This window comes from Liolophura sinensis, chromosome 1, assembly GCF_032854445.1.
Source record: "Liolophura sinensis isolate JHLJ2023 chromosome 1, CUHK_Ljap_v2, whole genome shotgun sequence".
Classification (NCBI taxonomy): domain Eukaryota; kingdom Metazoa; phylum Mollusca; class Polyplacophora; order Chitonida; family Chitonidae; genus Liolophura; species Liolophura sinensis.
In genome coordinates, this window is record NC_088295.1 from 17,567,636 (window position 1) to 17,581,069 (window position 13,434).

At 37.8% G+C, this 13,434-nt stretch overlaps 1 protein-coding gene across 1 annotated transcript; it reads left to right on the forward strand.

Moving 5' to 3' along the window:
• Positions 1–5,971: 5,971 nt before the first annotated feature.
• On the forward strand, positions 5,972–13,304 carry LOC135482040 (cilia- and flagella-associated protein 298-like). Its single transcript, XM_064761865.1, has 8 exons — positions 5,972–6,108; positions 8,054–8,202; positions 8,656–8,823; positions 9,082–9,149; positions 9,515–9,673; positions 9,942–10,073; positions 11,984–12,079; positions 12,508–13,304. Exons 2-8 carry the CDS (start codon positions 8,064–8,066, stop codon positions 12,616–12,618), a joined length of 873 nt encoding a protein of 290 aa, XP_064617935.1. The 5' UTR covers positions 5,972–6,108; positions 8,054–8,063; the 3' UTR covers positions 12,619–13,304.
• Positions 13,305–13,434: the final 130 nt, after the last annotated feature.

Here is a 13,434-nt window from a genome sequence, read left to right on the forward strand (position 1 = left end):
CAGACGGTACACTGCAGCTTAGCGCCAGGGCATGTCATTCCCAGCGTACACTATACCGACCTCATCCCGGGCTACCGGCTCACCTTCAACCAATCAGGCAAGCGGAGAGACCAGGGCTGGGCGGGTTTCCAGCTCGCTGCACCCATCATATTCTGACCCGCTTGCAAGTGACACTCCAGCAATTTCGCATCTTCGTGTTCTCTATAGAAATACGTTATCAACCCGCGATTTATATATTAAAAACAGGTCTGTGCTTCTCATTGTATACGAAATACTATAGAATATGCACACTTCAAGTCAGCGCACCGAAATTTTATTTTTGTCCACCCAGGCTTTACGCAGAATGATTTCAATGTGTCGTTCTGCCCACGCATATTACACAGTTCAAGTGGCTTTCATTAAATCTGTTATGTTTGATTAATGTGTAGAACCGCGACTTTTTTTTAAGTCTTCATTTGAAAGGTTGGTTGTATGTGAAACTTCGTCCTTGTTTATATACAGTTGCTCCAGGGGCAGCAGTATTTGTAGAGATACTATAAAGTCTGCAAGGGTATTTTACAAACGCGATAAATTTTGTCAAGATTTTTGTTCTTTATTTTGGCACTCCAAAGTGTGCCTGTCATCTACATGAAGTGACAGCGTGGGTGCATTATAATAGGCCATATAAGTGGGACACTTAGCGTCATGACGCCATACCCCGGGGACCATACTATATAACCTTATACGATCACAGATAAAAAAATCTTTTAACAAGGGATGCGTCAGTTTGTTAGCATATTACGAATTGATAGGGAAAAAAAGACATGACAAACGTGCAGAATTCTGTTCATTCACACCATATTTTGTACATGCAGGCAGACTGGATACATACAGAGGTAGGCTCACATCGCTCAAAATACACTCGGAGACAGAGTGTGTACTAGTATATGAGTTTGAAATATTAATTATTCCAACATATAGACTCAGATTTGATTTTCAGCATTTCATCCCAATATAAGATAAAGATGTTACGCTAATATAAGACAAAGCTGTTACACGAAAAAGGCGTATGGTCATGTCGTAGAACATAATCATATAGAGTTTTACGGTATGCAGACTTTATATATCGCTAAACCTATATTCATACCCTTAGAATGAATTATATCGATATATATTATATCATACATATCGATAAACTACAAGCAGATAATGTCAGATATTTAGAGACAGTCATACTATCGTACAATCGGAATCGTCACATATATACAAACAATGTGGGAAACAGGAGCGGGATAACAACGGCCATAAATGTGGTATACAAAGATGAAGATGACAGAAAGGGTAGTTCTGAGGCTCTCACTGATACCTTTGAATGGAAGAATGATCATGTCTTATCGCCATACTGGCAGATACCTTTGACCACTATAGTTGCATAATACATGGTGGCATGGGTGCACATGCATGTGGCAGGCAAAAAAGAGAAATCATGCTTAACAAAATATAATGGCCGGGTTAATCGGCTCTCAGGCATCGTAACATACCATGCAATTACCAGATGTGTATATATGAAAGAGGGTCTCTGGATTAAAGCAGTACCGGTATATCGACCCAGCCGATACATCTAAATGCTAGCTGGTCCAGTTACAGATAAAAATGAGTTTCTACACAAGGATTTAACTCAATTTATCATACTTACATTACAAATCTATATACACACTATGAATTCAATATGATAAAAGGACACCACAGCATTCAGTTACGACTGCAACATTTATCTGCCCCAGTTATATGTTCTGTGGAGTTAAGCATGACCTTATCTTTGGCATCTTGGCATATTTCTTACTCCAAAGTGCCATTAACCCTTTTATTAGAAATATCCTCATGATCAATATATATGGTACGGCTTGGGTCGGGTCATACCAAAGATTTTAAAAATTATAGTTATGGCTGCCTCGCTTGGCGCTCAGCACTAGCTGAGAGATTAGAGCAAGAAAATAGGAGTGGTTGACTCAGTGTCAGTATAATGTGAGGGGTTGGGGTGTCAAGTCGGGTGTCTTCGGTGGGATAGTTCAGTGGAAGCGCCCTGTCACAAGGAAACACAGTGCCAGTGTATGTAAACACATCGAATGACTCCTTGTCGTCATATACATGAATGAAACATTGTTAAGTACGTCGTAAAACCCAAAGCATACATATATACATTCTAGAAACGGTATGTAATCTCCTGTGGGTTTACGATATTAGTCCTACACCTTTACCTTCAATCTTAAACACAATCTCCCAAGGAAGTTTAAATATAAATTTTGAGGGGAATCCGGTACGCTATATATCTTCCGGAGGTTTATATATTATATTATATTTTCCTGTTAAACGATTTATGAAAGAATATTTTAAACAAACATGACCAGTTATACTCAGATTTACCTGCCTATATATATATATATATATATATATATATATATATATATATATATATATATATATATATATATATATATGGAAAGAAAAGGCCCAGGAATAAACAACCATGAACCTTGACAACTCCAAAAATAAGCAAGCGTCCTCACTGGTCAAGAGCTAGGCAACTTGCAATACAGGTCGTTAAATCGCTGGACCAGCGCAAGCTATAGAGATCAGTGTATATGGGCGTTGATGGTATATAGTGTCAAACGATTCACAAGGGCTCATTTATATGCGCATGACCGTGCTACCAAAGATGTAAACCCATGTAGCAAGCTGTATGTGAAGCAGTGTCTTCTTCTTTCCTGATGTTGAGGTGCAATGGGGTATTGTGTATATGTAAAACTAGAATGTTTAGGAAGAAACTAAACATCAAGATAGTGTTATAATCATCAGTACAATGGAAAAACGAAGAGAGCAATAGGAACATAATACATTATTTATGAATCGGATAAAATGCTGATGCCAGGTTCGATTTAATCACTATATCGTTTTTTAAGTTCATCGATAACTCTTTAACCTTAATGCCAATGTTATTTGGAGGAAAATCTTCGTACATAGTAGGCCCTGTATACAGTGAACGCTGAATTAAAAGAAGTTAGAGTTTGGGTGAAAGCTGCTCCTAACTTACAAACTGGTACAGTTTAGACACAGGTTGCTTTCGACCTATATACATGTACATACAGTAGGCTGGTATAGTTTGGGAAGAAAGTTGCCTCTGACTTGCAAGCAGGTGGGAGTTTGTATGAAAGTTCCTATTGACTTACAAGATAGCATAGTTTTAGAAGATAGTTGCTCATGACTTACAAGCAGGTAGAGGTGAGTGAAAATTGCCGCTGACATTTACATTTAGTGTTGATAATATACATTTATATGTCCATAATAATCATTGTTCATCATAGGTGACTTTTGTCCACTGACATATGCCAAACATTATCACATGCCTACAGCTTTGTACAGATATGTTCACCAAAACTCTACCAGGGGTAAACTTTCACCAAAAACCAATTGATTGTATATACCAGGGGTAACTGACATGTATACACGTCCACGTTGAAATGAGGGGCAAGTTGCTGGAGGTGTTGGACAGCGCTTGTATATAGGCAGGGCCACGTATAGCTGGTCTTACATGAAGTTTATTGGCCACTATGGCATCTATACGGTGAAAATCTATACGTCATATGGGTGAAATTTCGTCAAGTATTTGTCAAAGGACGCCGGGAATCGCATCTTCCAGTATGTGCATGCTATGAATGCTATGTTTTGAATATACAGTATATATATATATAAACGACTTTAACATCAACCAATCAACCAATAGTGTTAGTTATATAAACTGTATACACATATTCTTTGAAGAAAACTCACTCTCGTTAATATACAAAACCATAATTACATTTGTCTTGAGTTGTATTTATCATTATTTTCCATAACATTCGCCTGGGCCACCATGAACTGAAACACACTGTAAACCACTGTAGTCATATGTAAATGTATTTATCTATATGTGGGGTCAAACATGTACACGTTGGGGGCAAGAAAAGTTCAGCAGTGTAGCAGCATGCAGCTAAAACAGACTGATAATACATAAAGTTGAAAGGGGCGGCATCTGTTACCCTCCGTCCTTCGCCAGATGTGTCTATGTTGCCTAGGTTACTGTTCTGGGCAATCTCCGATTTTGAATATGAAAAGCTGTGTGCGCATATCCGCTTCAGAAGCCGCGCGCTCTATAATACATAACACCTGTGCTCAATCCATGTCGCTCCTTTTTTTCTCTCTCTCTCTCGCTCTCTCTCTTTAAGTTTGTCCTCTTTGACACCCTCGAAATGACGTGTAAACGTGTATAACGTAAATCAGAAAAGGTTACGTTCTGTGTTATCTCCGTGCGCGGTGTTCTTCTGTGTGACATATAGACAAGACAGAATAATTTAAATCACGAAGAAGGAAGGCCACTGCACATATATTAAAGTACCGGCATGGTTAATGAACGTGCATCTAGGTGACTGTGGATACGTTTTGGATAAGGAGACCTGGAGGCTTTGGTAGGCATATATGTGCATGACGTGTTGGTATATTTATAGTACAGCCATGGACAAGTTTATCATGTATTTATTTATTTAATTGGTGTCTTACGCTGTACTTAAGAGTATTTCACTTATACAACGACGGCCAGCATTATTGTTATATTCGACCTAGGTATAACTGACATGAAGACCCACATGCTTGCATATATGTAGACTAGTTGACGTATATATAGACGTAAATGAGAATATCATATTTGCCTGTTTGGTGCTATTGCCACAAGGCTTTACATCGCATAGTAAATTTACTGAGATATGCACCCAGATGTAGAAGACGTTCAGAAGCAACTGACTGAAGACGTTTAGACGTATATAGCTGTATATAGGCCTAAATATAAACGGTATTTCTCAGCGAGCTAGGCCTTTCTTCTAGAAAGTAAGATACATTTATACGTATACCTACACATACGGATATTTCCATTGTATATTCGTAAAATATAGTGATTATGTGTAGAATTACACAGCATAATGCACCTAGAGTCCAAGAACTTTACCTGCAAACCTTGAGGTAAACCTGGAAGTCCATGTGACATTATTGTCGCTTAACAGTATATTTATGAATTTATTTCACTCGTGTTTTGCCCAGTTATCAAGAATATTTCACTTATGCGACGGCAACCTGCATTATGGTGGGAGGAAACCGGGCAGAGCTCGAGGAAACACACGACCATCCGCAGGCTGCTGACACACCTTCCCACGTACCGCTGAAGAGGAAGACAGCATGGGCGAAACTTGAACTCAGAGTGGAAATATTGGTGAGAGGCTCCTGTGTCATTGCGGCGCTCTGGCACGATATAACAACCTCGGCCAAGGAGCACCCCCACCCCCACCCGTGAACAATAAAGCCAGAATATGGCCCCTAAGATCACCTCAGGATTCAAATATTTCGCAATGTCACGTTAATTTTTTTCCATAAATATGACACAACACACATAATCATTGAACTTTCTTCAGTTTATAGAAGAAACACGCCATGCTTGGCCACACGACAAGTTGTTACCCATTGCTACCGTTAAAAGCCAGCGTTCAATAAAAACATGCCTTGGTGGCCTGTCTAAGTGTACAGCATGTATGGTATATCTTGCCGTGTGTCAAAAATTGCATTGAGTTTCCAAAAAAAAAAAATTAAGTGGTTCAAAAGCACGAAAACGCATAATACTACAGTGATCCGGAATTATCTTGTTATACTGGTTGAAACACAGCTCATGTGAGCTATTAAATTGCAACTGTAAGCGTTTGAAGACATTTCATTTGCATTTCTTGTATGATATCTTATTTGGTATTCGTCTTTTTGCAAAATATAGTAACGGTGAAAACTGCGCACCGTGTGACTACGGACCTGGGGTTTGTTTTTTTTTTCTTTTTTTTCATGTGGGCAATGTACGAGTTCAAGCATGTGCGCAGTTGTCATAGTTACAAATGATCACTGTCAGTCAGTCTGGTACTTCCGGTGTCAACATGAGCGAACACGCTTCGTGAGTTAAACTTATATTTTCGTGTTTAAGTCAAGTTTGCTTCATCTTGTAAACTACCTTAGAGAGGACGTTAACAAAGGAATCACCAGACAAAGGAATCCCAGAAAACTCAGGTAACATATTGACTAAAACGCACTATGCAAGTAGCTGTAAGCTTTTCATGTGTTAACATGTTGTTGTTGTTGAACTATCTTCATATCCTATTTCGAAAGTGTACTTCGACCATATCGTGGCGAAATATTCCAGTTCGAAACATGATAAACAACCCCGATCAAGACCTTAAAGGTGTACTAAATTCTCGTGCGAATCGATAGAAGATACCCTTTCAATGAACTGATGTCTCCCCACATATTTTCATACTACTCAGTACAATGGCTTCTTTCAGAGGCATTTAGGAATTGGGATGGTATATATTGACAGAGGCATTACTTATGGATAACAACTCCTGGATTTATTGCGTAGGTGACGTTTCGATGTAGGTTCTTACATCGTTATCAAACCATATGAACATACAGAGATACAAGACAACATATATACAGTAAGAGAGTGAGTGGTGTAAAAACAGGCAACAATGTAACCCAGATAATGGCTTCAGGGTTTAAGGCGGTCATTGTCTAATCTGATGAGGTCATTGTGGGTGCACGGTAGATGGTACCCGCTGTCTCGGTTAAGCAGAACAACCAGTCAGACTACAACAGAAGGAAACTGCTGGAAGCCATCATGATCCGACGACACAATCCACAGCTTAACCGAGACAGTGGGTACCACCTACCAAGCACCTACCATGACCTCATCAGATTAGACAGTGACCACCTTAAACCCTGAAGCCATTGTCGATGTTACATTGTTGCCTGTTTTGACACCACTCACTCTCTTACTGTATATATGTTGTCTTGTATCTTTGTATGTTCACATAAGGAAATCAATTAAAGAAGAAGACAGGGAAAACAATAAGAAGACCCATGGGACCAAAGAAAATTAACACCTAGGAAACGAAGATCAGAAACATGAAAGACATCATAACAATAGGACTATCTCTTGCTTCAACTAAGCGGATGAGGCGAAATCCTTGCTCCTCATTTATACTTGTCGCACCTGTTACAGGCACAGGTTTCCAGTACGCTGGTTTTTCCTGGACGGCGTCCGGTATAGGTGGCGGGAGCTCCTGAACTCCACGTCACAGAGGAGGAAGCAAGAGAACAAAACTGTTAACCAATAAATAAAAGCACTACTGTTTTCTCTCTGTGTAAATTTCTGTATAGGCAACTCATTGTAATTCTTTAATGTAGATCTATGTATTTCTAATGTAAAGATAACGTTAATCTCTATAAATAGCTTACTATTTATCCCCTTTCTGTTAAATGACCATGGCAGCATTTGAACCTATACAATAAGCTATACACATGCTACCACAAAGAGGTTTAATCTCACTAATTGACTCATGTACATATGTAAATAGTATACCAATGCACTGCTATTATGTAACCAAAATATTCATGTGTTAAAAAAAAAAAATAAATAAAACACTGATTTGATGGGCCACGATATCTGCCAGGAAAGTGACCCTAAAACCAGTATTTAAACAAAATTGTATGTTCACATGGTTTGATAACGATGTAAGAACCTGCATCGAAACGTCACCAACACAATAAATCTAGGAGTTGTTATCCAGAAGTAATGGCTCTGTCAATATATACTCAGTACAATGGACCTGCGTCTAGTTGGCTAAACTAAAATTTACTATGCATGATAATTTTAAAAGGTGGAAATAATATTGAAGTTTACTTCTTATATAATGCTTCTTGTTAATAGTGCATGTATTATTATATGTATTAAAGGTCTTTGGAAATTCTTTTGAAAATTGGCAAAAAGCGTTGATTGCAGCTGAACAGAAGCTGAGCTACAAAGGACACATTTTAATATCATTTTAACTTACCTCTCATGAGTAGATTTTGTTGCTGAAAGAATATTTTCTTGTATATATGCAGGAACAGTTCAACTGAATACCAGTGATGTAAGTTTTCTTTAGTTTAAGGATGAACTAATCACTCATTTCAGATCTGTAGTCATGGTGAAAATACATTTAAAGAAGGGAGATGAAAGCCAGTTTTTGTATGAAACAACTGTTACAGCACCAGTTGAGGAATTCTTACATGATGCTGTTGTAATTTACAATGGGCGTCTAAAAGTTGATAGAATATGCGCAGGTAAATGAATTACTGTTTTATTTCTAAGACCTCCATTTTTAATATTTTTTTTTTAATTTTATTTTAATCTGCTTAGTAACAGTTAACCAGTTTATCACATTCCAAGTTATGTTGATATTAAAATTATGTGCAATCTTGTGTGTGTTTAAAGCATATCCTAATCAGTATATAGGACTATCCCAAGTGAGAAGCTGACTATATCATTGTATTTATAACCATATTTATGTGAGATTCTATAGTTTATTGTGATGAAAAGGATCTAAATTTAAATCATTTCAAGCAATATTTCATGCCTTTGAACATAAGCTTTCCACACAAACGGGTCTGCTGTTTTGACATAAATCAAGATTATCTTGAATGGTTTGAAAATGACATGGATGGGGGAAAGAAAGTGTCAGTTTTCATTGTTTTGTTCATGCAGTTTCATAGCACATGCTCTTAAATTGTGTGTAGAAATGGAAGAACTAGCCAAGCATGGGGTTACGCTACCCCCGAATATGCAGGGTTTAACAGAAGAACAAATAGAGGAGTTAAAACTACGTGATGAATGGGGAGAAAAGTGCCAGCCCTCAGGAGGATGTGTGACCAACAAGGATACCATTGGCAGGAGAAACGGTCAAGGTGCGTACATGTACAGCTTCATACAAGAAACACTGATCCTTTGAGCCAGAAGAGGGTGTACCTCTATCATGGCATGTCTAAACCTCAATGCGTTTTTTTGAGTGGTGGTTCAACGAATCACATGTGAAATACAAAGGGTAGTTTCGCAGCCCATGGCTTGGTGAATAAAGGCTTACATAATCTTCCTGACACAGGCAATGTGCTCTATGGCAGTTACATCCTTAAATGACCATGACACATGTTTCCTTCAATTTGCAGCCCCAAATGAAAAAATGGCAGAGATGCTGAGAAAGACAATAAAAGAAGCAAAAGATATGATTTCAAAGGTATTTTATGTGCAGTTTAATTCTACTTGAATGTTATTAAGTGGTATTCATTACTTGCAGGATTTATCTTTTTAATTTGGTGTGCATTTTCATGTAGTGAGTAATCATTGTGACTGTCAATAAAATAACGTAATCCTGGTATCTGAAAAAGGAGGATCTCTGAAAGTATGAAAGGTGTGTCAGTTTGCACAGTGAACTAAAGGCATCCTATTACCATTTGTATATATGTCTAGCATGTTAACATTAATCTGTTTTGATGCCATCTGTAAAGGTAAACATTTTGATATGATTGATTCCTTTTGTCATATTGATTATCAGTGCTGAAGAGATCACATACATAATAATTCTATCCTTTGCCATTCCAGGCAAATGTTGACAACAATAAATTTGTTACACAAGCCACAGTGAAAGAGGCCCTTGACATTTTGCGAGGAGCGACGATGATAGTATACCCCATGGGCTTACCTCCTCATGAACCCATCAAACTGGAGTGTGATAATGAGGAAGATCTCTCAGGCACGCAGGTGAGAGATCTTCAGTTTTAGTCTGCATTCCAGAAAGTTATATTCATGTAGAAGACATGACTAACAAGATTTTGTATGTACATACACATATGTCCAGTTGTGATTTGATGTCAGAATTTGTTATTTTCATCCGTGAGTATGTTTTCATCATCTGTCATGAGATATGTGTAAATGTTATCTTTACATATGATAATAGTGAAGAATTGATGGCATTAACTGGTTAGGTCATTGTCTTTGTGCTGAAGTATGTGTTTTACATCCTTGACAGGCTTCTCTAGAAGTCATTGATCCCAATGCAGCTGCGGTTTGGTTCTCTGGTAAAGAAATGATGCCAGGCAAGAAGTTATGTGATTATATTGGGAAAAATGAGAAAACCAAAATTGTCGCCAAGCTACAAAAGGTGAGCTATTTGAGGGCACATTTTTGTAATTTTCATGATACATGACAACTGTTATTATGTATAGTAATAATTTGATCCTAGAGTGTCGTATTGCTGGGCTACAGTTTACATGCAATCTTCTGGAGAAGACATCCCAACCTGGCCATGACCTGCTGCGTCAGAAGCTGAGGAAATCATTTTGCTATTTATCTATAGATTAGTGAGTTTATGTTAACGCAACCGTTTTTAGCTCACCTTACACAATAAGGAGAGGTATTGTGTGTAGGGGATCAGATATGCTGGCAGTGTTGGTGTCGAGTTTCGTTAATGTTTTGGGCCAATCATAGGGTTGCCGTGGCCACCCATAGTACACAGATAGCCAATCATCGGTAGCGGTTTGCATATCAAAGACCAAGGGAGCTTTTTATATGATAGCTCAACATTTCCTCAGCCATTCACACGGTTGCATTTGCCACCCATAGTACATGGATTTCGAAATGCATTTTAATTTATGCAGTTTTACGAACTGCTCAATCAGGCAAGATACTGGTAGTCTGTGAATTCCTTGTTGTATTTGTCTGAGTGAGTAATAGCTTAACGCCACTTTGTCAATATTGCAACCGTATTGTGGCAGTTATTTGTTTGATATTAACTCGCCAGTGATACATGTCAAAGTACTGACATTTGGTTTACATATATTAAGGGATCAAACTCAAAAGATTTAACTCCCTTGATATGACTTAAAGTTTGCTGATGTGGTGGAAAACCATAAATGCTCATTCAAAAGACCTAAAATGTTAGCCAGACGCAATGGATCAGTTGGCAGAGCATCCACTTCAGGGGCGGTATAATCCAGGGCCAATCCTTGGTCAGGTCAGACCCAAGACGAAGTTGTAACTTCCTTGCTCAACATTCATACGTTGACCCGTATCAGTACAGTGGCTCAGGTGGGCTGGCTTCCCCTGCCTTTTGGAAGTCATCTCAATGAAGCAGCACTAGATAAAAGAACGGAGGAAATCCATCCTGTGGCACGATAAGGACTCCTTCGTCGTAATCTGACTGAAATGTATTCAAGCATGACATTAATCCATTAGCACTCACTCACTCACCCTAATATAGCATAGAAGATGGACAGTGAAATCTTGTTTATGGTAATGTTTTGTGAAATTTTCAAAAAGGAGATGGCATAAGTGGGTTGATAATCTGGATTATCTCCCCTTAACAGCACTGCGTACTTCCTTATTTAGTACACCTTTAATGATTAACTCTTATTGTGTGGGATGGAGTGTTTCTGATATTATTAGTTTTCTACCAGTATCTAGGGGGAGAAGAAGTTTGCACTTCCAGACTAGTTTTCTGGCAGATGGTTTTTAAAAAATGGTTCTATATTGAAAGATAGCCCCGTAAATGGCTGTAATAAGTTATCGATCAAGTTTGAGTTTTGGATCCCTACATTCATTGGGGACAGAATTGTGGCCTTTTTGGAACAGTTTTGTTATTGTATTGAATTGTAACTTGATGCATGGCTTTACAGTAACAAGTTACAGATTAGGTTTGAGTTTTAGGCCACCAATTTCATTTGGGTCAAAATCGTGGGGTTTTTTTCTGTTTTTAAGAGTTTTTGCTAATTTTTTTTAAAATGGTTTACTATTGAATTAAAATGGGATACAAAGCTTAAACATGACAACCTGCAGATCAAGTTTGTGTGTCTTTTTTGTATATTTCCAGCAAAATTTTGACTATGTTCTCTTGTGAACTTGGGTATAGCTATTCTGATGGCCCAGCATGATAGGAGGCATGTTCTGCTGTGGCAGTACTTCCAGAATGCATGTGTTTTAAGTTTCTCAATTGCATTGTATAGGTTAATAAACAAGATGGATAGCAAGAAGTACATGTATCAGTTGTTCAGTTTGTGTGTGTTGTATTTACAGAAAGGGTTAGGAGCCCCGTCCAGAGAACCTGTAGTCAGTCAGGATCAGCAGAAAGAGATGATGGCTTACTACTACAAGAAACAAGAGGAAATGAAGGTACTATGTGCTCTAGTTCTTACTTTAATAGCTATTGCTCTGACAGATTTTGATGTGATGTGTTCTAAAATGAGGTAAGAGATGACTTACATGAATGACTTCATTATTTCTTAAATAATGTGCTTCTTTCCTCAAATACAGATGACCACCAAATTCTACACCTTTCTAGTTTGTGCCTCAAATGTATTGGTTCTGACTGCCTAGTTCACCATTTTTATCAATCTTTAGAAATTTGTTGGGAGAGTACTCTAATTCTAAATAAATAAAAAGCAATATATTTTTCATGGCAGTAATTCATCAGTGATACACAAGCTTTTCTGTGTTATAAGAGTAAAATCTTCAGCACTGACAGTTATAATTGATGTGAAATGCCCATGAATATTTATAAAGTATGTCTGTCAGTACAGATTATCTCTTCTCTCTTACAGAAATTGGAGGTAGAAACTGATGACTCTTACCTAGACCGACCTTGGGCTGATGGCCAACAGTTAAAACGACAGTTCCAGGGTTTAAACAACATCAAATGGGGCCCCAGATAACGCAGCCAGTGCTTTCCTTTCATTCCTTCACCCTCAGTGCATATTTTCACAAAACTGGCTGCTCTGACAATACATACCATTAAACTTCCATTTTCGTTTTGTGGATGTTCAAAATTAGTTTCCTAGATTTTTAGAAGACTATCTTGTTTGTTAATTCATGGTTCAATTTAAGCTCACTTTCATTCAGTTTTGCCAGGGAATGATGTTGCTTTCCATTTACTGTTTCGACTTAATCATTGCTGAGAGAAGTGTGGGGGTGGGATTCCAGAACAGAATAAATGTTATATATGTATAATTATGACAAAAATTCTTGGGAGAACACATGTTTCATAGCCTACACATAATGAGGAAGGGATAGAACAACAATGTTGAACTTTCTTTGCCAAGTTATGCTGTGACACATGGAAGGGGTGGGGGTGAGGGTCTTTGTTATTCATGATGATGTCATACAAACCAGATCAGAATCATTAGAGACTATAAAGAAACTGCTTTTACATAAAGTTACGATAGAAGTTTGAGTTACAAATTGTGATATTGAGACATTCAGTGATACTTCACACACACTAGATGTTGTGGGAGATATGAAACCATCATGTTGATATGTTTGTGATTTCTAACACTTGGGAAATGTATGACCTCTTTATATTAGTTTGACATTCAAATGTGTTAAATAAAGCAATATATTATAACAGAACCATTGTTTTGAATTGTCTGTGAAAAGGGACTCTCCACAATGTTAAATCATTGGTTTGAATCGTAATATTTAGTTACAGTTTACATACTTGTGTATATATGAATGGACTGAGGCTGAGGCTG

Bases quoted from the DNA above. Each gene is read 5' to 3' on its own strand.
- LOC135482040 (XM_064761865.1), top strand. From the start codon at position 8,064: ATGGTGAAAATACATTTAAAGAAGGGAGATGAAAGCCAGTTTTTGTAT. The intron at 9,674-9,941 runs GTGAGAGATCTT...CATCCTTGACAG, and splicing joins AAGATCTCTCAGGCACGCAG to GCTTCTCTAGAAGTCATTGA. The intron at 10,074-11,983 runs GTGAGCTATTTG...TTGTATTTACAG, and splicing joins TTGTCGCCAAGCTACAAAAG to AAAGGGTTAGGAGCCCCGTC.